Here is a 27273-nt window from a genome sequence, read left to right on the forward strand (position 1 = left end):
CCCTTCTGCACCTTGTGGTCAGACAGGCTTGTGTGCTTCTTCCATGTGGGCTTCAATGCTTCTAAGCCAGATGGCCACTTGTTTATCCTCAAGCCTTAAGACCCCAGACACCACATCTTTGGACAACAGGGCACCATCAGACTTCCTCACCACATTTGCTTATGCACACGTTTGTCTTCAGTGATCATATCAGGAAGGTGGACACCTACTGATATGATTTTTAGTTCTTTGATATCTGATAACTGGTCCCTTCTCTACACCTCATGGTCAGACAGGCTGGCGTGCTTCTTCCATGTGGGCCCTGATGCTTCTCAGCAAGATGGTCGCTTGTTTATCTTCAAGCCTTTAAGACCACAGATGGTATATCTTTTGATAGCCGGGCACCTTCAGCTTTCCCCACCACATTTGCCTATGCAAATATTTTTCTTCAGCAATCGTGTCAGGAAGGTGTGCTTCCTGGAATGCCAATTTAATAGAACAAACTGTTCTTGCATTGAGTGAGTGCTTGCGTGGGGGCCTAATGTACATCTGCTGCTTTAATACTAAACCTATAAATATATGCACATAGATTTGTTTCCCCACACTCGTATATAAATATATTTATATATGTACATTCTAGTCTTTAGAACTCTATAAATACCCTTTTTCACCTAGTTTTTTCCTCTATTTCCTTTTACTTTTCTCTTGTCCCATTATCATGCTCAGCCTTCATTTGGGTTTTAGTAATTTCTTTCAGTTACCTTGCCCTTGCTGAATCCCTACCAGGCCTCTCATACCCTCTTTGCTACTGATTTTTGGATCACTTATTGCTCCTCTGTCCCTGGGTTGGTCAGCACCACCTCCTCGTCCCCTCCTCCCCTTCTCCCATGTCCCCCCGGAACCATTGGTCCCATTGTTTTCTCCTCCAGACTATTCATCCAGTCTAGCTTATCTACATAGATCTGTAGAGATAATAACATGCACCAAAGTGGTTATGCAACAAGGTTTCAACTGGAAACAGTGGGCCAATGGCAATCTCTTTTGCCAAAATTTGGGGCCAGGGCAGGTGACTCAGATTAGGTCAGTAAGATACAGAGAGATGTCCATGAAGGCTTCTGAGAAAGCAGTATTTTGTAGACAGAACTGCATGTGTGGGGATAACCTGCTATTGAATTCGGCCCTTTCATTTCTTATTTGGACAGTGACCTACAGGGCTGTGGCCGTCATCTTGTGAATTTGAGAAGAGACCTCACAATCTGACCATGGCACACTGAAGCAGTAGAACACACCCGATCCCAAAGACATTGCTGAATCCTCCAATCATCCCAACTAAAGTCCTCTGACTTGAAAAGAATATTTTTAATGGAAGGCAAAAACAGTCTAACTGATATGGGCAGATCTGTTCAAACTTATTTGACAGTTGAGACTCCTTGTCTGGGGGTGTGATTAACATGGTATTCCAGAGAACACAGATTGGGAACACTGAGGGAAGACATCTGGAGTTTTAAAATAGGAACATCGATTCTTCTCCCAAGCCATCTGTACATTCAACATAGTCAGAAGGACATCTTGGACCTGATAGGAGTTAAGAGTTATTTCAATGGGGGACATTGACTCCAATACAGAGCCAGGGCCCACAGGGCTAGCAAAAACAAAAGTCCAACTAAAACAAGTCAGCTAGTCTTTGAATGCCTTTTCTCCAGGAAGAGAATTCTGGTGGTATAGTGGTTACATGTTGGGCTGTGATCCATCAGGTCAGCTGTTCAAAACCATTCTCTCTCCTGGGGACAAGGATGGGACTTTCTACTCCATAAATAGTTGCAGTCTCAGAAATACAAAGGAGGTAGTTCTACCCAATCCTATCAGGTCATTCTGAGTCAGCATCGACTTGATGTGCGTGAGTGTTTCTCCAGGAGGAGCTGCAGTTCATTTGATAGACATGTTTTAAATTGAGACTATCCGTAGGGCCTGTAAGTTTCATATAGCCACACTCTGATAGCATTGAGGGATCTTGTTTTTGTCTTTCCACGTGGACATGACATGCATATGGAAACTAAGGCAGTGGCACGAGGCAAAGGTCCCAAAGGTGCACACCTGGATTCTTTGGGCCTGGAGTCATCTCCGAGCCTTCTGGAAGTGTAAAGCTGGTCACCTATGAACAGCTCTTGCTAAACTATCAGATCTGCTTCAAGCCGAGTAGAAGACCTGTGTACTGGTTTCCAGTACCGTAAGCTTCCTGGGGACAACATTATGGCATATGCTTTAGAATTAAGAGATGTCTGTACTGTACCCGATCAACTTCCATGGAGCTTATTCTGATGCAGAGTGTCCTTATATAGTGTGTCCAGGGTTTTACATGTTTATGTGAACAGACAGCCTCATCTCTCTCTTTACTATCCAGTGGCTGCTGGATTTGAACCACTGACATTGTGATTTGCAGTCCAACCCCCTAGCCCAAAACACCATGAGGGCTCCTTGCCTGTAAATTTCATACAAAACCCAAAGCACTGCTATTGAGTCTATTCCCACTCAAAGTAACCCCATGGGTAGTTTCCCAGGCTGCAAATCCTCATGGAAGCCAACAGCCTCATCTTCCTGCCTCAGATTACCTGGTGGGTTTGAACTGTGGACCTCAAGGTTAGCTTTTTTTTTTTGAAGTTAGCATTTCAATGCTTACCAGACAGTGAGCAAAGTATGATTCACAAAGCTTTCCTTGTGATAGAGATATATGTCGACTTGCTTTATTTTATATTTTACATTTTTTAAAGTTTAAGTTGTTTTTCAAACATTGCACAGGTCATCACAACTTTGCAGACTTTGCAGATGAATATAAAAAGACAATTGTTACTCTCTATTCCCTGCCTCATGGATCCCTGGTGACGTAGTGGGTTATGCATTGGTTACCAACCACAAGTTCAGCAGTTTGAAAGCACCCGCCTCTTCTTGGGAGAAAGATGAGACATTCTAGTTCCATAAACAGTAACCAATCTCAAAAACCCACAGGCACAGTTCTAGTTTGTCCATTAAACTTGCAATAGGCTGGACTCAAGGGTAGTGAGTTTGGTCCCCATACTTTATTCTGTGCTCATGTAACCATGTGGACAGAGATTAATTTTACATTTGTTAAATATTGCTTAAAATATATCATTATATTGTCCAAATTTCTTTTATCCCATAATAATACATCATCTGCATTCATACAGTATAGTAGAGGTAGATATATTCCTTTCAATAGTTGTATCAAATTACATTACATTCCTATAATCCATTTTATTTTACAACTTGCCCGTTTATGGATATTAATTTTATAGTTACTTTATATGTATGTGTACAAAGAAGCTTTAAAAAAGTCCCTTATCTTTTCATTTCATTTTCCTATGAACTTTTCAAAGTCCCTTCATATGTATCATCCCTCGCTTTATCTATCTATCTATCTCTAGTACTAATTCTTTTTTCTGGTAGACCAGTAGTCAGAAGTGACATGCTGTTTCAGAAGATATGCTTATTAGTCATTTTTAAAAGGTTGGTGGAAGATGTTTCTCACATTGCTACCAGCATTGGGATGTGTTTCTGTTGTCTCTGAACACACATCTCTGAAATGTATTTCCGGTATTATGTGGGTAGCATGGTAAAGAATTGTTTTAATTTGTAAGGTTTTTTAGTATCAGGAAATTTTAGCATAATCTCTTATACTTATTGTCCAATGGAACCGATTTCTTTGAAATTTATTTGGACTAGCTGAATGTGCTAAAGGTTCAAAAGCATCATAGCTATGAAATATCTGAAAAGCAATCTTTAGGGAAAGTAACATGTAGCAGCACATCAAATACTCAGTGAGTCTGCGTGTGAATATGATCATATCATTATTTCAAAATAAATCCATATAATTTAGCTAAAATTGATAGAAGTTTTATAATTTGCATATTTTGAGGTTGATACAATTTATGTGATAACACTATTTAATCTTAAGCAAAAAAACCCATAAAGTTAAAAAAAAAGAACTGCATCTTTTCCACTGTGGTATTTCCTATCAACATTCTAGAGTGGCCTTCAGAGAATTAATGTAATGCTAACAACCCTCGTTTCTACAGTGTTTTATAGTTTATAAAGTTTTAATTAAGTTTTCTAAATGACTACATTCTGAGACTTGAAAAACAGATTGTCTTACTCCAGTTTTACAGAGAAAGCTCCTGAAGCCCAGAGGGCCTGTGTGTGTGTGTGTGTGTGTGTGTGTGTGTGTGTGTGTGTGTGTGTCCTTAAGCAGGAATGAAATATATGTAACTCAGTCACTGCATCATCTTCCGTAGGGTGGCACCACAATGCCAGGAGTCTGGGTCATTGTCAAAGCCACTTTTCGCTGCTCACAGTTGAATGTGAGGATTCCACCTTTCTCGTCCCCCCTACCCCCGCCCCCATCCCTCCTCTACTCCTCCTTGCTCATCTTCTCCCATTCTTCTACAAGGCTTGATATTTCTGTTTGCACATGAAACACCCTGTTGCATACATATTCTCAATGCCTCTGGCTATACTATCATGCTCCAAGTATTGTGAGCTTTTTACGGGCTATGGTCCAATCACTACTGGTCAAAGCCAAGCATTTCATATTTCCCCTCATTCTGATAAGAACAAAAAGCAAGGCCAATGGAAAGAGGTCAATGCTATTCTGCTCCCTATGCTCAATGCCATTTCAGCTTTTTTTCATCCCTCCCCTAGCTCATCTATCTGTGTGCTTGGCTTCTGGCCGGATATCTCCCTTTCCCATGACCTTGTAGACAACTTCACAGACATCCCGTCAACGACTATGATACAAATGATCAGCCATGGCCTTGGAAAAGATGATGCCATTCCTCCTTGATCTCAAATTAACGTATAAGCAGAATCACAAGCACACACACAACCACACATTCTCTTTCCTCCAAGGCACCTAGATGATTTGGCTATCTATGTTAACTCTCAGCCTAGAATATAGATGTAAAACTCCCATGGTTAAAGTTGTATGTCTAATATACTTTGTATGACCTTCGACAATGAGGTTAAACTTGAATGCCCATATGTGAAATGTAAATCATCTTTTTACTCAGACATCAGGGAATTGCAGTAGGCCCGGGAATTGCTCTAACGAAGTCTCTCCCTTTTGTTTTTAAACTAGATATTATAAATGTCATTGTGGCTTTCCATTTTAGATACCTAGTGGAAGAAATCAAGAAGAGAGATGGATTCAGGTTACTGATGGAAGTAAGTGACTGGGAAATGTGCTTATGAATTTATCAGTCAACAGTAATGGAGGTGGCAATTTTCTAATCTGTTATATTTCATTGTATTTTTTGTGTTCCAGACTTAGAAACAAGTCATTAGCTTAATGCAGAGAGTCCATTATGCTAATTTACTCTATTAGTGAATATTTTCATTTGTTGGACTCACAGAGAACACACTTGCCTTTAAGTATTGAGAATTAAAATGCTCAATAATAATTACCAAGGATAATGCTGAATAAATGATGACCCTCTCTTGATATATAAATTGCATAATGATTGTACTGCAAATATTCCACTGTGCTATAGTGGTGCCCGCATGAGAAAAATCAATTAAGTGAATGAATAACAGTAGATAAAGTTTTCTCTTTTTTAATAAAAAAAATGAGAGCATATTAGCTTTGGAGAAATGGGGAAAGAAGTCATTTTATTGTTGATGTTATTGGATTCTTTGCTATGTGGAAGAAATAAGTTGCTCAGAAAGGGGCAGAATATTGTGGGAGTGCCCCCCCCCCAAAACATATGGCCACCATGGAAAGAATATTGTGTAATCCTGAGTTCTACACTGAGTTGCTTTTGTTCTTACTATCACATATCTATTGGAGCCACTCCGACCGCAAGGTGAAAATCATACCGAGATTACAGCCTATGAACCCCTCCTTACAATCTATATAATTCTGTGTATTCATTGATTCAGCACGATTTGCTGAGTGATTACCGCCTGCCAGGCACAGTTCTTGTCAAACGGAGTTAGGCAACAGGGAAGCTCCCCACTCGCCTGGTGTGTTTATGTTTACATGTACACGGACCAGCAATACACAAGGAAGTGATTACGTGGGGGCCGTCAGAGCATCCGAAGTCTAGTGAAGACCAAGCACAAAGACACAGCACACTCCTAAAAGATCGTCTAGTATACTAACGAGTAATCAGGAAATTCCAAATATGGCCAATTTTGTCATGGGCATAACCAGCTGCCTTGGAGTCGGTTTTGGCTTAGTGGCAACCCCAGTTGCCATCGTCGAAGTGTGTTTGATAGGGGTTTGGGGGGCTAAATTTTGAACCCCAGACCTATCTCTGAGATACTGCTGAAAGTCGTGGTTACGTGTTTCGCTTTGATCTGCAGGAGCAGCAGTCCGAAACCACTGGCAGCTCTGTGGGAGAAGTAGGGGCCTTTCTACTTTCATAAACAAGACCAGTCTTTGGAAACTCACAGGGCCACTTCTACCCTGTCCAAAAGGTCACTTTGAGTTGGCATGGATTGATGGTAGCGAGATCGAGGCTTATTTGGGGTTTCTGGGTAAACTTGAACCACCAGCTTTTTGACTCGCAGCCAAGCACATTAGCTCTTTGTGCCGTTCACGAAATTGCTGGTGGAAATGAACGGGGTGAAAGGCTAGAGTGAGAGGCAAGGGAATGGGAGGAGACACGGGGGTGACTTCTTTTGCTCCTGTGTTCTAGGTAGGGCTTTTTGAGGTTATCAGTGAGCTGAAATCTGCCAGGCAGACGCAGGGGGGAAGGGCATCCAAGGCAGGATCAAACAACTGCTACAAACGCTTAAGGCTGAAAGAGTATTATGGGCTTCAGGAACCTAAAGAAGGTGAATTAACCCAGGGTTGGAGAGGTGAGCAGGAATCAGACCACATGAAGTCAGCAGAAGGCCCGTGTGTTTTATTCTGAGTACAGTCCCTGAAGAAGGTTTAAGCAGGCTTCCAGTTTGAAAGATCATGCTGAGTGCCCTGGGAAGAGAGGAAGGTGGTGGTGATGGTGGTGGTGGTGTGTGACAGGGCTGTGAAGTAGAGAGCAGGGACGAATAAGCAGTATAGATTGGCAGACTGCGCAGTAGTCCTGGTGGTGTGTGATGATGGCACTCAGACACGTTTGCAGAGCTCTGTTCAGACGGTCCTGACTGTGGCTTCCCCCAGCAAATCCCAGGGTTCTAAGATTCCAAAGGGCCTACAAAGAAGAGGGGGGCAGTGCAGAGTGGAAACCCAAAGCCCATTTGTAGGCCACTGGAGATCCCCTTACAGAAGGGTCTCAGGGAGGAGACGAGCCAGTCAGGGTGCAATGTAGCAATGATGAAACATACAACTTTCCTCTAGTTCCTAAATGCTTCCTCCCCCTGCCCCACTATCATGATCCCAATTCTACCTTGCAAGCCTGACTAGACCAGAGGATGTACACTGGTACAGAGAAGAACTGGAAACACAGCGAATCCAGGATGTATGATCCCTTCAGGAGCAGTGGTGTGAGTGGCGATACTGGGAGGGTAGAGGAAAGGTGGGTTGACAAGGGGGAACCGATTACAAGGATCTACATGTGACCTCCTTTCTGGGGGACAGACAACAGAAAAGTGGGTGAAGGGAGACATCGGACAGGGCAAGATATGACAAAATAAAAATTTATAAATTATCAAGGGTTCATGAGGGAGGGAGGGGAAAATTGAGGACCTGATGCCAGGGGCTTAGGTGGAAAGCAAACGTTTTGAGAATGATGAGGGCAATGAATGTAAAAATGTGCTTTACACAATTGATGTATGTATGGATTGTGATAGGAGTTGTATGAGCCCCTAATAAAATGATTTTTTTAAAAGAAGTTGCATAAGGAACCTGCAAAGATAGCTGAAGAATCCCTTTTTAAATGATTTCCTCGCCACAACACAGAGAAGATGACAAATTTAGATTGTGTGCATTCTACAGGAAGCTGACCTGGTTTCTTCAACAGATGAAGAAAAATCCAGAAGTGAATGAGGAAGATTCCTGTGGGTTTTAAGAGACTGAAGCAGGATGACAATGAAATGCCACATGTGGACCTTGCTGGGCCCTCATTTGAACAAGCCATCTGTACCATGTAATTTTGAAATAGTTGGATAATGTCTAATATGAGTCATCAAAAGGAAAATGTTACACCCGGGAATGGCATGGCAGCTACCAAGAAAATGTCCCGGCAGTTGTAGAGACGCATGCGCAAGTATGTAGAGGTGCTACGTTCAGTCATGCGATCGCCTTGAGTTCGAGGTGTCTTCTTTATTTCCTCTGGCTATGTAAGGTGTTGGACATTTTGTAACTCTTGGAATGGCACAGTATCCCGAGGCAGATGAGAGAAACGCTACTTTGTGAGCTGATTGAAAATTACTTCTTATCTTTTTATATGTAAAGCACTAAAGAAGTGAACGAGAAGCCTCTTGCCATTGTCTTTGTTGCTCTTGTTGCTGGCTGTGATTGAGTTAGCTCAGACTGGATGAACAAAACATGGCCCAGTCCAGCTCCCTCTTCACACTCATTGGTATGTTTGTGCTCATTGTTATAGGTACTGTGTTTTTTTTAGCATTCTGAACTAAGGGATTAATCTTCCGGCACCATATCAGATATTGTTCCTTTATGATTCATAGTTTTCCTTGACTAATTTTCATAAGTAGAGAGCGCAATCTTGCTTTCTAAACTGTCTTGTCTAGATTCTCTTCTAAAACTTGTCCACCATGGGTGAGCCTCCCAGGACTTGATGCATTAAAAAGCAAGAAGGTTACTTTAAGGACTAAACATATTATGGTTTTTAAGGCTGGCCCAAGCCACGGCCAGGCAATTTTCACTTGCCTGATTTCCATATGTGAAAGTTGGACACTGAATAAGAAGACCAGCGAAGAACAGATGCATTTGAATTACGGTGCTAGCCAAGATAGACTGCTGAAATCACCGTGGACTGCCAAAAGACAATACAATTGTGGAGGAAGTATAGAGACAAGGATTCCAAGCCTCTAGCTTACGTACTTTGGATATATTGTCAGGAGAGACCAGTCCCTGGAGAAAGACATCAAGCTTGGCAGGCGGAGGGGCAGTGAAGAAGAGAAAGGCCCTTGACATTGACAGGACGCGCAGTAGCTGCAACAGCTGGCTCAAGAACAATCTTGAGGCTGGCGCAGGCCTGGCGGCATTTCGTTCTGTTGCACGTAAGGCCACCACGTGGACTAACCAACTTGACGGCACCTAAGCTACCATGGTGTGACAAATCATTATTTTTAAAGAATGTCAGTCACATACTTGTAATGAAAGTTAGGCAAAACCAAAAGCCAAGCTCATTGCCATCAAGTCGATTCCGACTCATTGCAACGCTATAGAGCAGAGAAGAACTGTTTCTGGATTCTGAGACTGAGTCGGTGAGAGGAGAACGCCTCTTCTTTTTCCTGTGGACTGCCTGATGATTTTCAACTGCTGAGTTTGCAATTAGAAGTCTGCACGACACCACCTAGGATCCTTCGTGAAAGTTAATCATTAGGCAGTGTATTAGTCTGGGTACTTTAGAGAAACAAATCCACAGATACTCATGTATACCAGAGAGTTTTATATAAAGGGTAAGTGCACATCAAGGAAACATCAACCCAGGGCTGCCCAAGCCCACAAGTCCAACATTAACCCATATGTCCAAAACCAATCCACAAAGTCCTCCTCCATCTCACAAAACAGATGCAATGTTGCTGACCGCAGGAGGAAAGTCGAGTCAGTGAATGTGTAAGCATCTCAGCGTTGGCAGGGGTCTCCACACGGCTGCTCCAGAACCCAGGGCTGCATCGGGGTAGGTCCATGTGACTTCTCCTCAGGAATGTCTTGCAGGAAGTGAGCCTTGTCGGCTAAAGCAGGGAATTGGCTAAGGCAGCTGCACCCTGGTCCGACCATCAGAGAACAAGAGACCGGAGAACTCGAAAGGCGAGGCTCACTGAGCCATTTATCCCTCTACCCTTCAATTAACCCCACATGTGTTTATCGGCCAGGTTGGAACAATAAACTAACTAACTCAGTCAGCCTTCTGTCAATAAATATTTTATCAGAACTCTTTGGCCTGAGAGCAGCTTCCTAAATGATATTCAAATATTTCTATTTATTAGGGTTTTTGTATGGTATCTACATTTATTGCTGCTTCTTTTTTTTTTTTACTGCAGTAGGAAAGAATGGGCCACCTCAGTAGTCCCTGAGGCTAAGCCATTACTGTCCCCACAATTACTTTAGCAAACGTGGTTCCCCTTGCTTCTGCAGTATCATGGAGAGCTACTGATCGAGTTTGCAACATTTGCGTCTTTTCTATGAATTCATTCTCTCTGAGGAAATAGAGTGTAATAAGATTTTGAATTTCATATATGATAACTTTCAAGTTCACTACTCTCTTCTTGTTAATGAACATCTTCTTTGGATTATTTAAATATATCCATAATATAGACTTAAGGGAGAGAGAACCAATATTCAATTGGATCCTGAATTGAAATTATGAGATTTTTCTGTTTGTGAAAAAGCAAAGTTGATAGTACAGGTACATATATGTGTGTGTGTATTATATAGATAGATTTCAAAGCATTTGTGGAAATTGGAATTAAAAGATAGTGGAATTCTTCCATGAGCTTAAATGGCTGCAGACAAGTTCTGTATGCGATACACATGTCTGGTATCACTAAGGTGTCTTAAATAAATATAATACATTTTGTCTCAGACATGATCAGGGTGCTATTGAATTTTTAACCTAACTCAAGTGTACAACTTTCTGCATCGTTGAAATGTTACAGCAAGTTTAGGCAATGGTGGCCCATGCAAAACAGCAGTGTTCAGTTGGCCAAGCATTGGAGGGAATATGGGAGGATCTCAAAGGTAAACAAGGGAGGGAAGACCTTAACCTGCACCCTCGAGGAAGGGAGAAACTGGCTGAAGTCCACAGACTACAGAAGAGGACCGTGGACTGGCCATTGGTGCGAAGGTGGCTTCAGTTGGCGTCTCACGTGCTTCACACATTTTAAGCAAACATCTTGACCTCAGCAAGCTTTGACCTCAAAGGGCACAAAAAGCCTTGCACAACTGTCAGCCAGGTCAAAGAACCAATCTCTCATCAGTCTTTTACACAAGATCACATGCAATAAAAAGGACCTTTTAGGGGAATGGACAGTATCTGGGGGGTGAGTCTTACATTTGTAGCTACAATCCAAAGGGCAGAGCTTAATCCCAACAGTGGATTCTGAGAGCATGTGTGGGGACAGCGCACAATGTGATGGAGATGGCTGTTTTGGATTCCCAAGGGGTCGTCTGGACAGTTTCTCAAAGGACACAGGGTGATCCTGGGGATTCCTGAGGAAGCCATTTCGGGGAAGTGGGAGACTCTTTGGTGGGTCAAAGGTCAAGAGAAGTGCACCGAGGATTCTTGTCCTTCATCAAAGCAATGCAGCTGCTCATCCCTGGACTCCAGCAATGCCGGCCGATGAGCCTTTCCTTGGAAAACCATCCTCCATCCACCATGCAGCCCTCATCTCCCCCCTTCAGACGTTTTGCTCCCCCCAGTCAAACAACCTTTCAAAGGAAGACCATTCAAGGCCTTAAAGAACACCGATGCCACAGTTTTGAGTGTGTAAATCAAAGAGTACAGCAGTTTCCTTTTTTTGGCAGAGGTGAGGAAGCAGCCCTATCTTGCAGTGCATGCGCCGAGATGGAGGGTACATTTAGAAACAGTAGCTTCACATTGGGTAATTTTGTTTAATATGGGTTTCCATGGGTTTGTAGCAATACTTTTTGATTGTGTGTGTGTGTCCCTTGCAGGTTAGCAGAGAGCAGTGAAAGTGTTAAGTGAAACACTGCAAACAGTAAATGAATACAGCACAACAGAGCACCCAGTACTTGAATACCTTTTCCGGAAAGGAGCAAAGATAATGCATATCTTCTTGAAAATGATTGAAAGTTATCATTTCAAATGAATTCTGCATTATTCATAGACCCCTGAAAAATCATAGCTCCAGTTTTCTGTGTTGGATCTAAGATCCAATAGATGTTTTCCTAGACGTATATTCATCTGTATGCTGTCATTCACATATTTTGATCTCTCGGGAGAGTCCTAATTATTCAATTGTGTTGTTGTTGTTTTTCTCTTTCTGAGTTCTACATTAGGGAGAGTTATTTAGGTTTTGTGGACTTTTACAGTTTTAAAGGATCTTCAAGGGCAGTTAGTCAAACTTCCTGCCAATGAAAGTCATTTTTTTCTTATAGCACCTGTGATAGATCAGTTTCTGCTAAATGCTTCCTATATCAAAGAATTCACCGGTTCATTTCTCTTCTAGGGAGTTCTAATTGTCCAGGTGCTAGTAGTTGTTGAATCTTACTATTAATATGTGTCAAGCCTACTGTGCTCTATCTTCCATAGTTAATTTACTAAGTTATTTTACTAGATTACAACAGCCTTTTAATTACAAAATCTAGTGCACATTCTTTAATCTTCATTTTGTTGGATTGCTGCAGCATGTTATTCTGTTCCCCACTCGCTTTTTCTTGGAATTTTCTCCTCTTTTGTTTCTCTGACTTTCTCTTCTGCTTCTTTACCTATCTATTTTTTACTTTTCCCCTTCTCAGACTTCATGCAAACGCCTCTATCTGTCTATCATGTTAGTTCTTCCTGACTCCCTTCCTGGTCCTTTACCTCATCCATCTACTCTTTCTGAAATAATTTATCTGCATCTACAGCGTTGCCATCAATAATCTTAATGTGTATCCTCAACGCTGACTTGTCTTCCAAAATCTAGTCCTTGCATGTTCGTCTATCCTTCCACCAAACCCACTGTGACTGCACCTATTCCAACGTATAGCAACCCTATAGACCAGAGCAGAGCAGCCCCGACAGGTGTCTGAGGCTATAAACCTTGACGGGAGCAGAAAGCCTCCTCTTTCTGACCTTGTGGTTAGCAGCCCAATGTGTCAAACATGACACCACCAGGGTTCCCTTGGCAGTCCAGACACCTCAAATGCAAGCTACCCAGAGCAGCTTCCTCTACGGTCCTCTTTCTGATCCTTGGAACAATGAGGTCTCCAAGTCCAAACCCTTCATGTCGTCTCAACTCCACTTTCTCCTTCCCCCAGATACACTCTGGGGACTTGCTCTTCCCCGCCCTCCAAGTCACTGTCTCTGTGTGGACTCTCGCTCAGGTCAACCCTGTCTTCTCCTGGTCTCCTCCTTGCAGTCATACTCCCTTCCAACTCGTCCTTCGCATTTCTGTGAGACTGGTCTTTCTACATGAAATCTGTTCCCTACATGGAAGCTGGCCAGTGACCTGAATCCCAAACTTCCAAGCATGGCAGATGAAGAAACTCTTTATGAAATGACTCTCATCTCCACTTTCAGCTCCACCCTGTCCGCTAGTCGTTCCAAGCGCTTTCCACCCCCCTGAACACACTGCCTTCTACATATGAGGCACTCTTCCTTTTGCCAGGGATATTTCTTAGGTTATAAGAAACTGCTTCTTTTGTAATGTTCATTCCATTCCAGGGTAACAGCCTTTAACCAGTTCCCCTGCTAGTTTCTGGGTCGCTAGAGCAAGTGTATAAATAGCCACTCATTTGGACTGATAGGGTCCCTACAGGACAAAGTAGAACTACCGCACGGGGCTTTCGAAGGTGGAATCCTTACAGATACACACTGTCACATCTTTTCTGCCAGGTTCAAACCACAAACCTCTGGATTAGTAGCCTGTCACTAACCCCTGTGCTACCAGGACACCCCAGAGTAAGTCTACTGGCATTTCCTCATCCTTGACCAAAAAAGTAGACCCATTATCATTGAGTTGCTTCCAAAGACCATGCGTCCCAGAGTAAAGCTGACTTTCACAGGGTTTTCTTGGCAATAAGTCTAGAATACAGAAAATGTTGCTAGTAAAATTGAACAGTTTGATTCCCAGGCTTTGGACACATTTTTGCTGATTCCCTTCACATAAGACAGTGAGGAATTTATCTCATGATGGGAGAGCTGGTGGGGCAGTGGTGACCCATTGGGCTGCAATCCACAAAAGCTGCAGTTTGAACCCATCAACAGTTCCACTGGAGAAAGACAGGGCTTTCTCCTCTCCTGAGGAGTGACAGTCTCAGACACTCACCAGGGCGGTCCTTCCTGCTCCTACATGGTCGTTAGTAGTTGGCCTTGACTCAGTGGCAGTGAGATGGGTTGGGTTGGATTGGTGGCATCCTGGTTATTTCTTAGGCTGATAACTTCAAGGTCAGCAGTTTGAAACCACCAGCTGTTCTGTGGGAGAAAGATGAGGCTTTCTGCTCCTATAAAGAGTCTCAGAAACCTATAGGGGCAGGTCTACCCTGTCATCTAGGGTATCTATGAGTGAGAATTAGCTCAGTGGCAGTGAGTTTTATTTGGTTTGGAGTCATCCTTTAGAAGCCCTGGTGGCGCAGTGGTTAAGCACTAGTCCATCAACCTAAAGTTTGGTGGCTCAAACTCACCAGCAACTCTGAAAGAGAAAGATGTAACAGTGGGCATAAATGAAGATTTATACTCTTAGAAACTGAAGGAGAAGTTTCACTCTGCCCTATACGGTCGTTCTTTAGGAAGAAATCTCTTTCTATAATATAGCACCAAAGAAACTGGAAGAATAAACGTGTATATCTGCCGCGCGCCACATAGAGTCCCAGATATTGGAGATACTTTGTGTCATTGCTCAGGAGAAGGAGAAAAAAGCCCTTGGAGTCAGATAAGATCATTTCTGCTGCATCGATTTGGGAGCTGAGCTTAGAAAACTTGGCAGTTGTCCAAGCAAAGACTTTGTGGGGCTGAAATTTAAATTTGCATCCATGTTATTTTAAAATCCAGACTTTTCTTTCTGTTTGGCCATTGAGCTATTTCAATAGTCCTATCAAAAAACTGAATGATGCAAGAAGCTTCCAAAGAAGATGGAGAGAATACAGAGTCAGTGTACCAAAAAGAACTAATCTGCATTCCACCGATTCAAGGGGTAGCAGGTGAAAAAGAATCAGTGATTCTGAGGGAAGAAGCTCAGGGTGCACTGAAACCATTAACCAAAGCCATGGATCCAGGAACTGATGGCATACCAACTGCCATGTTTCAGAACGTGGCCAAGCACATTCATCTATGCCAGAAAATTTTGGAAGACAGCTATATGGCCAAATGACAGAAAGAGATTCATTTTTGTACTCATTCCAAAGAAAGGTGACCCAACGGAATGCTCAACTTATAGAGCAACGTCATTTCTATCACATGCAAGCGAAATGTTGCTGAAGATCATCCAAAATGTTTGCAGTAAAAGATCGATGGGAGTTGCCAGACGTTCAGGCCAATTCAGATGTGGACATAGAACAAGGGATACCATTGCCGATGTCAGATGGATCTTGACTGAAAACAGAGAACACCAGGAAGAAGTTTACTTGTTTTTATTGACTATGGCCAAGCAATGAATTATGTGGATCATCACAACTTATGGATAGCTTTGGGAAGAATGGGAATTCCCAAACTCTCCACCTTCCTCATAAGGAAACTGTACATGGATCAAGAGACAGTGGTTCAAACAGAACAAGGGAATTCTGCAGGTTTTAAAATCAGGAGAGATGTGCATCAGAGTTGTATGCTTTCATCATCTTTGTTCAATTTGTGTGCTGAGCAAATAATCAGAGAAACTGGTTTATATGGAGAAGAATGTGGTGTCAGGATTGGAGGAACGCTTACTAACAACCTGAGATATGAAGATTACATAATCTTGCTATCTTACTTACTGAAAGTGAGCAGGACTTGAAGCACTTGCTGATGAAGATCAAGGACTGCAGCCTTCAGTCTGGATTGGAACTCAGTGTAAAGAAGAGCCAATTCCTCACAACTGGACTGATAGGTAACATCATGATCTGTGGAGAAAAGATTGAAGTTGTGGAGGATTTTGCCTTGCTTGGCTTCACAATCAGTTGTCACGGATGCTGCAGTCAGGAGATCAAAAGACGGTTGCACTGGATAAATCTGCACAAGTCCGCTTTAGAATATTAAAAGGCAAGGACATTACTTTGAGGACTAAGACGTGCTTGACCCAACCTATGGTGTTTTCAATCACCTCATAAACATGTGAAAGTTGGGCATGACTGAAGAAATTAGGATGACTGAAGAAAGATCTACACGTTCAAATTGTGGAGGTGGAGAAGAATATGGAAAGAGCCGTGGACTGGTGAATGGACCAAACATTTGTCTTGCCACTCTGGAAGGCCAGGGTGCTCCTTAGAGGCAAGGATGGTGAGACTCCATCTTATATACTTTGGACATGTGGTCAGGAGAGACCAATCCCCGGAGAAGGACATCATGCTTGAGAAAGCAGAGAGGCAGCAAAAGAGAAGAAGGCTCTTGACAAGATGGACTGACTCCGTCGCGGCAACAATGGGCTCAATTGTGAGATGGTGCAGGACGAGGCAGTGCTTTGTTCTGTGGGGCACACGGTGTCTAGGAGTCAGAACCAACTCAATGGCACCTGAGACCAATGCCACCAACACATATTTTATAACAATGAGCTTGGATTAAAATAAAACCGACTTCACCCATTTTCCCACTCTGTACACTTACGTGACTGATTCACTTGAATCCATGTGCTAGGTAGTCACACAAGCTGAGTGTATAGGGGAAGGTGGGCGGCACTATACAGGTCCGGCAAAGGATCTTTCTACATATCTATTTACAGAGAATACAAATATAAGTTGGAATACAGTAGAGCACGGAGGGACCATAATTATAAAAGGTCTTTGTTAACCAAACCACTGGAAGCATAGGCTTGTCGTCTTGAGGAACAGCAAGCTCAACCGGCAAAGCACAGTTCACAAAAAGATGTCCTGCAGCTTTATTTTGGTGACCAGTGGCTGGGGTCTTAAAAGTTTGTGAGCGGCCATGTAAGATGCAATTGCTGGCCCCTCCCCCATGCAAAGCAAAGAGGAGTGAAGAAGATCAGTTACTCCACAGGACTAATGAGCCACAGGAGCTCACCCTCAATGACCCTGAGGTCAGAGAATTATATGGTACCTGGCTTCCACTACCCATTTCTCCAAAAGAGATCATCTTAGAAAGTCCGAAAAAGGGTGAGAGAAAAATGTGAAACAAACTCAAAATCTTTAAAAAACAAACAACTAAATCTCCAGCTCACTGGATGGTTAGAGACCAGTAGAATCACTCAGCTAATGCCCTTAGTATTCCTCTAACTGAACTCATCACCATCTCACCCCCAGGCTGAGCCTTCCTCCAAATCGGATATGGGGAACAGTAATTTGAACATCATCCCTCCTAATCTGCTGGATAGCATTTGCCTAGGGACCAAGTTTACCGGGCAGGAAAGAACAGGAAATGGTGAATGGAAATGGAAAACAGAGGAAGAGGGATAAATAGTTTAACACTATGGGGATTGCAATAAATGGTATGAAACAAAATGTGTATGAACTCTTTCGTTGAAAACTAATTTGCTTTGTAAACTGGCACCTGAGTCACAACAAAACATTCAAAAAAATACATAACACGACCATTTAAAATGACTATCCTTTGGAACTGATGACACTATAAACAGATCAATTTCTTCTATCATGATTCTGTTTTAGAGAATGCCAGCTACTTCCTTATGAGGTTGACTGGCTTCTTTCCCAAGTGATCTCTTATCATTTGCTTCATAATCCTTCTTAGAATTGAAATCAAAGCCCCTGCTTTAATTCTCAGAATGTCTTTTTTTTTTCTACTTGAAATCCAGGAGAGACTAGAGCCAGCTTTTCTTAACAGCACTTCACTGCTTACCAGTGAATTCTTAAATATTATGACAATGCTCTTAATGCCGCCGTTTGTTTTGTATCCTTAACGATCACATGTCTTGTCTAGACATTTGGATTCTTTTTTTATAGCCTCCCAATAGGACTGGTGTTTAGGGAACAGAGACTCCGTGTGTTAAGACAGTAAGATGCCCGGACAGCTCCCCTGTGTACAGAGGACTAAAGGTAGGGGCAGTGGCAATGTGAATTGTTCTTTTCTGTAACGGCTCAGTGAGGTGACACCTCTTGAAGAAAGTCGCTATATAAAATGCCACCTACAGAGTCAGAGATGGGGGAAACTTGAATGTGTTCTTGGTGAACATTCAAAAGGATGCATTTTCATCCCTGGCTGTAATTTTACAAATGACCGCAGTGAAGGCATCCACCAGGGACACCAGCCACTTTCTCCCAACATGATGGAGTGGTCGAGAATCTTCACGGGTTTTCAAATGACACAGTACAGAAGACACGTCATGCTTCAGGTGGATTTGGGGAGAAAATGGATCACAGGTATATCACTTCTGAAATCTCTAAAAAGAAACTTCCTAAAGGATGCAAAATTTAAAAGTTATCCAAAAGCCCTACGTCTTTACTTAGAAACTATGCAGTACCCCAGAAGAATTTGCTTGAGAGGATGGCACTGAAGCTGCGGCTAGGGAGAGGAGCATGTCTGATCAGAGCAAATGAAGGGGGAGGAAGAGAGAGTGGAGAACATCCTGGCCTATCAGGCCTGGAGGATGATATCCCCGTTCTGAACAGTCAATGGACAGAGTGGACAATATGGCTGATCCCACTATGAGACACACTGTCCCTTGATGGCTCAGGGCCCTAATGGGGACAACACTAGAGACTCAGGGTCAGGACTGGCCTAGACTGACCTTGTGACACCACGACAAACCACTAAAATCATGCGGCAGAGCAACCATGTGAGCAGAGAAGGGAGCCCCCAAGGGAGTACAAAGGACAGATTCTGGGGCCAAAGCATGGTACCCCATTAGACCTGACTGAAAGACACGCCTAGAGATCAAAAATAAGACCTTGATCATTTACAGGTTTTTCATTCTTTTTAAAGTTTTTCTTTTAATTAATTTATTCTTCTATGGGTAAAATTTGTTTCCTTTTTTGTTGTCATAGCTGTGTTCTCACTCATCGCCTATCTTGCTATGGCTTGATTTTGGGTGCATATAATTATCTCTACAGATCTATCTAGATAAGATAGACTGGATGAATAGTCTGGAGGAGAAAACAATGGGACCAATGGTTCCGGGGGGACACAGGAGAAGGGGAAGCGGGGGCAAGGAGGTGGGGCTGACCAACCCAGAGACAGGGGAGCAATAAGTGATCCAAAATCAGGCGCAAGGAGGGTGTGAGAGGCCTGGTAGGGATTCAGCAAGGCCAAGGTAACCGAGAGAAATTACTGAAACCCAAATGAAAGTTGACCATGATAGTGGGACAAAAGGAAAGTAAAAGGAAATAGAGGAAAAAACTAGGTGACAAAGGATATTTATAAAGGTCTAAAGACTGGAATGTACATATATAAATATATTTATATGAGTGTAGGGAAACAGATCTATGTGCATATATTTATAGGTTTACTACTAAGGCAGCAGATAGACATTGGGCCTCCACTCAAGCACTTACTCAATGCAAGAACACTTTGTTCTATTAAATTGGCATTCTAGGATGCATTCCTTCCTGACACGATTGCTGAAGAAAAATGTGTTCATAAGCAAATGTGGTGAAGAAAGCTGATGGTGACCGGCTATCAAAAGATATAGCATCTGGGGTCTTAAGGATTGAAGATAAACAAGCGGCTATTTAGCTGAGAAGCATCAAAGTCCACATGGAAGAAGCACACCAGCCTGTCTGACCACAAGGTGCAGAAGGGACCAGTTATCAGACATCAAAGAACTAAAAATCATATCAATGGGTGCCCACCACCCTGATACGATCAATGAAGACAAATGTGTGCATAAGCAAATGTGGTGAAGAAAGCTGACGGTGCCCAGCTATCAAAAGATATAGCGTCTGGGGTCTTAAAGGCTTGAAGATAAACAAGTGGCCATCTAGTTCAGAAGCAACAAAACCCACTTGGAAGAAACACACCAGCCTGTGTGACCATAGGCTGTCGAAGGGAGCAGGCATCCAGCATCAAGGAACAAAAAAATCATATAATTGTAAATGTGTGAGTACAGAGTGGAGACTCAAAGCCCATTGGTAGCCAACCGGACACCCCTTACTGAAGGGTTGTGGGGAGAAGATGAGCCAGTCAGGGTGCAGGGTAGCAATGATGAAACATATAACTTTCCTCTAGTTCTTAAATGCTTCCTCCCCCCACTATCATGATCCCAAAGCTACCTTACAAATCTGGCTAGACCAGAGGATGTCATAGGTACAGATAGCAACTGGAAACACAGGGAATCCAGGATAGATAACTCCTTCAGGACAAGTGGTGAGAGTGGTGATGCCTGGAGGGCAGAGAGAATGTGGGATAGAAAGGGGCAACTGATTACAAGAATCTACGTATAGCCTCCTCCCTGGGGGATGGACAGCAGAGAAGAAGGTGGGAAAAGCTGTCGGACAATGTAATATATGACAAAATAATAATTTATGAATGATGAAGGGTTCATGAGGTAGGGGGGAGTGGGGAGGGGGGGGAGAAATGAGCAGCAAGTATTAAGGGTTCAAATAGAAGGCAAGTGTTTTGAGAATGATGATGGCAACAAATGTACATATGTTCTTGACACAATGGATGGATGTATGGATTGTGATAAGAATTGTACGAGCCCCCAATAAAATGATTTTTTTTAAAAGAAAGAAACTATGCAGTGTCTAAGGGCGGACAACACTCTTGAAAAATAGCTCCAAATGTTGACATCAAATTGACTGGCTAGACAGATCTAGCTAGATAGATCTACCCAGCTCCAAACAGGTGGCAAAAGTCACCCAGTCATTTGATGGGGGGAAACAAAGCAATATTCAAGAAAATATTGCCTTCTAATAGGGAAAGAAACCCTGCTGCAAGGATCACAGGGTCAGAGGGTAGCTATCACCCTAGCACTGGGGTGGAGCACCAGAGGAAGAGAACACCCCAGCCCAGAACAGCCTAGAACCTCTTTGGAGAATGTGGGACTGGGTATCACTGCATGGCCTAGACATTCCCTGAGGCGTCGCACTGGCGGAACTTGCTGGAAATCTACAACTCCAAGTGATGGATGTCGCTGTCCACAGGGAAATGTCATGCAAAGGGCTCACTGCAAGCGATCCCTGGTGAGGATGCCAGGAAGGTGTCCCTAGGAAGGTGTCCTTGTGGCAGGATTCTCTCAAGAAACCTGAGGCCTGGCACACCACCTGCTGACCCGCTGCTGCCCGGAGGCCACCTGAGAGGGGAGTACTGGCAGAAGCTGCTAGGGAGACCAGTTTTCCTGGCACCCACTGCGTCAAAGAAGGAGACCCAGAAGAGGAGCATACCCGAATCAGGAAGATATAGATGCCCCTTCCTCCTCCAGTGTTCCTCCAGCGCCCTCTGCTGATCAAGTCCACGATTAGACCAAATGGCCCGGAGAGCCATTTAGAGACCAACTGGTTCCACGAAAAACGTGGGAATGCAACTGAGAGATTATAAACTCATAAATGACTTAGTATCAGGGGGGGAAGTCTAATATAAAGACATGGATTACCTGGATTCTGGGGACAAATGAGTAGTATGTCTTTCTTCTACATCTTAATCAATCAGTTACATTATTGTAAACAATTTATTTACATGAAAGCATCAAAGGGTCTTAAAGGCGAGTGCATTCTATCCTTAAACAAACAACAAACAAAAACCAGAAAGCCCTCTTCTGAGTGCAGGAGACCCCTCAGGGCAGAGTACACTGCACCACCCTCCCCCTACCCCCACCCCCAAGGCTACAACCTTTACCAAAGCCAACTGCCTCACCTCTCATATGAAATTACTGGTGGATTTTAGATTGGCAACCTTTAAATTCTCGGTCAACGCTGTAACCACTGCCTGACCACGGTTCCTCACTCGACTCTCAAACCAAACTATGCACACCCACAGCCAGCTCATTTGGGCTCATTGCCAGCCAGAAGGATAGATAGAATTGCCCCCAGGTGGCTTTCTGAGGCTGGACAGTAGAACCCCCGACCTCGACGCTAATCCGTTCCCGAAGGAGCGTGGAGATGCGATGCAGTCCAGTCCCAAATCAATTTTTTCCCTTAAGAAATAATGATAAAGGATTAATCCGTTCTCAGGCACCAAGTTTTTACCTTAACCTTGCCTTTTTATACAAGACGTTACACAGAAAATTCAAAGTAAGTAAGTTCAGAGTTCAATAATATAATTTAAATAAGAAACACAACATCAAAAACATTTTTATCAACTACAATATTGTCCATATCTTGAGAGAGATGAGGATCTGGATCTGTGAGAAAGGATGTGGAGAGGAGGGATGGAGAGAGAGTCATTGTTTGGGAGGGGAATCCCCTTCCATCAAATCAACTGGTAGGTGCTTTTCAGGAGCTTTTTCCCCATCTTTGACCTTTACACTAGCACCTGGCTGGCTTTCTCTAAAATAGTAACAACAAAACTGTCTAATGTGGTTTGCTGTTGGCATTTCCTTAACTGTTTTCTAAAACCGTTTACTAAATTATCATCAATATACCGATAACAATTAACCAGTTCTTTATCATGATGATTCAAAAAAACCCTTTCTCAGGACTTTCTTTTACTCTAAAAACAGTAAAAAAAAAGCCACAAAAACTAAGAAAATTATAGCAAAATGCTTGGAACACGGATGCAAAAGTTTTAAACAATGTGTCCTAACACCAAGTAGTGCCGAGTGACCGAAACAGAACTGCTTTTGTTTACAAAAATCATCTGCGTCGGGTCGGATGCCAATGTTTTGTTGGAGCTCCGTTGAAGTTTCCTCGACATTTCTCTGGAAAGCCAGTGATGTTGAGTACTGATGCGGTCAAGTCCGGGGTTCTATTGTACATATTTACAGGAGTAGACATAACCCAATCTGTCGCCACCAGGGTTCCTTCCAGAATACGCCCCAGCCCCACCCTCAAAAAAAAACCGAACAAACCAAACTCACTGCTATCGGGTTGATTCTGCTTCATAGCCACCTTCTAAGAGAGGATAGAAATGCTCCCTTGGGTTTTTGAGATTGTAACTTTTTACGGTAGCAGAGAACCTCATCTTTATCCTGAGGAGCAGCTGGTGGTTTTGAACTGCTGACCTTGTGGCTAGCAGCCCAAAGAGTCACAGGCTAGGCAACCAGACCTTTCCATTCTACCCCAGAAATAAGCCAGGTGTCCAAGTGTACACTGAATAGACTTGTAAACGAGTGTTGTGCTTTCAGGACAAGTATTTGCAGAACTGAGTTGAATTATATTGCACTCCGCCGTGAACTGTTTGACATTTTGAGGACATGTAGGTGTTTTATTTCTCCCTTGGCAAATCCAATAAGTGTGTTACAAATTTCACAGGGGAAAAGATGATCTGATCAAGAACTTATCTTGTTGAGCTGAGAATGTCTCTGGACATTCACGTGTGATTTAAAATCCAGTAAAATCAGAATTCTACTTACGCCAGCCTTGATTTTAAGATACGAGATGACAGCTATTCGTCTTTCTGAACTACTTTGAATTTTTTTTCTTGTGCTGAAGCATAATTGTGGTGGCTATTGAGAACTGTGATAGCACCGGTTATTATTTACGCATTGAGTTTGTGGTGGAAAATGAAAACTCTTTCAAATACCTTCCATGCTTAGCATCAAATCAATTGGGTACTGAGTTAGGCAGTTGATCCACACTCTGTTCTGATTGCAGTTTGTGAGTTTAATTTGTGGACCCTAATCACCTGGTTGCTATGTCTTGTGGTTATAGGACTCATTATCATTTTGTTCACAGGAGAAAGGGACTCTTTACTCCTGAAACGTGTTGCAGTCTCAAAAACCCTCCGGGGCAGTTCTAGCTTGTGTTTTAGGGTCGCTCTGAGTCAGAATGGACTTGATGGCAGTGAGTGAGTTTGGATGATTTTGTCCAGTGAGGAGAGCGTGTGGTGGAGACAGTCTCCTTGTCCTGTCACAATGGCTGGTTGAATGCCTATCGTAGATTATTACCTCATTCTTGGCTAGACCATGTCTGATAGAAAAACAGGGCCTTGAGGAGAATGCCTGTACTGTGGCTACTTAATTTGGACCACAGAGATTCCAAACATTGACCTACCACTAACTACTTCAGAATCAGTCCCAGATGTTGAGCCGGTTCTTAACTACCAATATTGGAGTCTTATCTGTGATAGACTTTTAATTAGACTCTGAGGACAAGGCCTAGGAAGCCGCACATGAACTGATTAGCATCCTTACTGATGTTCAGAAACCAGGAGTAAAGGCTATCCTCCTTTTGTGGTGTTGTCAGTTTTGCAAAGCAATGTTGACCAGAGTCAAAGGATGGCCAGTTAATGAAACTCAAATAGACCATGCTCCTAGCAACACACCAACACTCTTGGATTTTGCCTATGTCAGGCATAGGGAACTTTGTCTACCTTAAAGAGAGACCGAACCAGTGGAAACTTATGGTTGTGTAAGCAGTCTCTCTAAGTTCAGGCTGCCAGGGGGGAGACCAGGGCTTCTTGGGTACATGAGTAGCAAGCACTAATTGACGGTCATATCTGGTTGAGTACGTTCCAAATTTCCATGTATTTTGTGCTATTTGTGTGCCCTTTCTTAAACAGAGGGAAGAACACGCATAGATGTCGACACTGGTGAAGAGAATTCCTCACCAGATGGTTTTCAGATGAAGGGCAGGGAGTCTCAAACAAGGCATGCCGATTCTGTCAGACTCATTTGTTGTCAGAGACATGCATGCTAACACTTTAAGAACCCAGCAGAAAGACAAGTGTAATCTTAATTACCTTGTAGACAAAATAACTTTCTAACTGTCTTACTCCTCAGCCTGAATATGCCAATATCTGCTTTTGGTACATTCCACCAAGCCTCAGAGAAATGGAGGAAGGACCCGAATTCTGGGCGAAACTTCATTTGGTAAGTAACAGGCTGATAGCACTTTTCTTTCTGATGACATGCATGAAATGCCCATTGAGGTGGACTATGTAAATAATTTTATTACACAGGTGTGACTAGGACGTTTTGAAAGCCTTGAGAGACAGTTCCCAGTATATTAAAACAAAACAAAACAATGGTATGTCAGAAAGTCGGAAACATTGTTCTTGCGGAACAAATGAACACAGAGCAAGATTTGAAATAATTGTGCTTCGTTATTGCAGAAATTATTGAAAGTTCTAATGACCACAGGACTTGAGACTGTGTGGTCTGATAATAAGGTACAAGGTGACTGTTAGGTGATGGACAACTTATTCTTTCAGCTCTGCCAATGTGTCTCTGTGGTTGTGGGTACACCCTTGCTTGGTATACTCTTTTGAAAGCCTAATTAGGGTGGCCTGTACCTTCGGCTTACACACTCACAGAGTCCCTCATCTGATGTGCAAGGGGCTCGATAAGATGTGTTTGGAGGGGAGGTTGCCAATCCTCCACCACTAAATTGTACAGTTGAAATATATAAATATTATATTAAAGTTATTGAGATAAAAAGATATTGAAATAATGGAGTCAGACACATTTCATGGTAGCATGCTCACCCCAGCCCCACTTGGTGGTCCACTTGGAGATAGGGGGAGGGGAAGGAGGACAAGGGGGAAGGCAACAGGGGAGTGAGGACAGGAGAAGAGAGAAAAAACAGAGGAGAGGTCAAGGAAGGAGCCAAGAAAGGGAGATTTTTATTGCTAATCTAGGTCTATATATCTTTGGGGGCATGCAAGCCCACTAATTACAGGTAAAGTCATACGTCCCAGGAAGGGCTTTCACTGTGCGTTATACAGCAATGAGAGGGGGACAATCTAGGGATACACACACAATAGGAAGAGGAGGAACTGGGGGTATCCATGGGACAAGATGGGCGGATCCTAGAGTCAGGATGGCAGCTAACTTTGGATGTAACTGAGCAGGTTTGATCTGGTTTCTGGATCTCCATAGGAACCATTATCAGTAGGGTGTAAACCCCACCTACAGGAACTAAGCTAATGATCTCAAGCCTCAGGTAGAAGTAGCCCATTGTCCCCAGCAGCAGGGAGCAGGCCCACCCATGGTGGGACCAAAGAGACGGAGTCTGGCAGCAGATTGCCTCAAGGGAAGTAACTTTTACCATTAGCTGCAAGCAGTGGCCTAAGTCTAACATAGTTAGGGGAGATGCCTTGGGAAAAATATTCCATTCCTCCCCCCCCCCTCCCCCCCCCCCTGCAGTAAGAGATCAATGGGAGGCCGGCAGTGTGTTTCAACTGTTGGGTTGAACACAATGTGCTTCAAAGAGTATCTCCACACAGAACTGGCAAGAACTGACACTCCATGAAGAGCAGGCCAGGTTCCAGGCACTTTTGTGTCTCATCCGAACTTCCCCGGGCCTTGCCATTTAAAATCCATATTTCTAGGAAATTTGGATAAGAGGAAAGATTTGGGAGTCAACCCTCCCTGATATCAGGAATTTCTGTGGCAAAGGAGGGTTCTGTGGTCACCATACAGAGAGTGAGAAGTCACAACACAACACGTTGGTAGCCTCAAAGTGAGGCAACCGCCTCTCACTTGATCTCCATCTCAAGGCTAGGACAGCTGTATACCCTGGCGACTCAACATTCTGACCTGCACATGTGTCCCTATCCTCCCTGGGAAATCAGCAACAGGGTATTAACCATTTTTATAGGTGAGAGCCTTTCTTCTTTCCCTTTTGAAGTAAAGGGAAAGCTTCCCACTCCAGCAAGCAGCAAACATTGACGGACATGCTCACTGTGCTATGCCTTGAAGATCCAGACACCAAAAGGACTTAGTTCCTACCCTTCAGGTGCTTGTAGGGAAGACCACAATATCGGGGGGGAGGGGGGGGGGAGGGGCAGTCCCAAAGTAGCTAATCAGTGCCTAATGGTTGTCAGCTGCCATCAAGCTAGACCTTGACTTCATGCTCAGTACCTGGTGTTGAACCATCCCCTTGACGGGTTTGGGATCAATCCATGGTAAGACTGGGCTTTCTTTGACTCCTTTTTGGAAGTACATAGTCAGGTCGTCTTATTTCCTCATCAATCTTAGTTTCAGACAGTGGTTCTCAACCTTCCCAAGGCCATGACCTTTTAAGACACTTCCTCATGTGGTGACCCCTCACCATAAAATTATTTTTGTTGATACTTCATAACTGTCATTTTGCTACTGATATGAATTGGGCAACTCCTGTGAAAGGGTCATTCGACACTCCCCCCCAAAGGGGTCGTGACCCACAGGTTGAGAACCACTGAAGCATGTTAGCTTTCACCCACAGACAGGTGGCAGCTATACAGGGAGTACACATGCCCAGAATCAAAAAGTAAGCCTCTTGCACGGAAGGCAAGATTTCTGTCACTGCCCATT

General features: G+C 43.3%; 1 protein-coding gene and 1 non-coding gene across 2 annotated transcripts in view; one reads left to right on the plus strand and one right to left on the minus strand.

Moving 5' to 3' along the window:
• GADL1 (glutamate decarboxylase like 1) overlaps window positions 1–27273 on the plus strand; it is a 230199-nt gene that overhangs the window by 126037 nt on the left and 76889 nt on the right. The window contains exons 13-14 of the mRNA XM_075547888.1: window positions 5163–5214; window positions 24760–24849. Of these exons, the coding sequence (XP_075404003.1) occupies window positions 5163–5214; window positions 24760–24849 (142 nt within the window). The remainder of the gene's footprint in view (window positions 1–5162; window positions 5215–24759; window positions 24850–27273) is intronic.
• LOC142447595 (small nucleolar RNA SNORA66) lies at window positions 10154–10286 on the minus strand. Its single transcript, XR_012784268.1, has one exon. It is a non-coding gene; the product is annotated as a small nucleolar RNA SNORA66 (small nucleolar RNA).

Source organism: Tenrec ecaudatus, chromosome 4 (genome assembly GCF_050624435.1).
Source record: "Tenrec ecaudatus isolate mTenEca1 chromosome 4, mTenEca1.hap1, whole genome shotgun sequence".
NCBI lineage: Eukaryota > Metazoa > Chordata > Mammalia > Afrosoricida > Tenrecidae > Tenrec > Tenrec ecaudatus.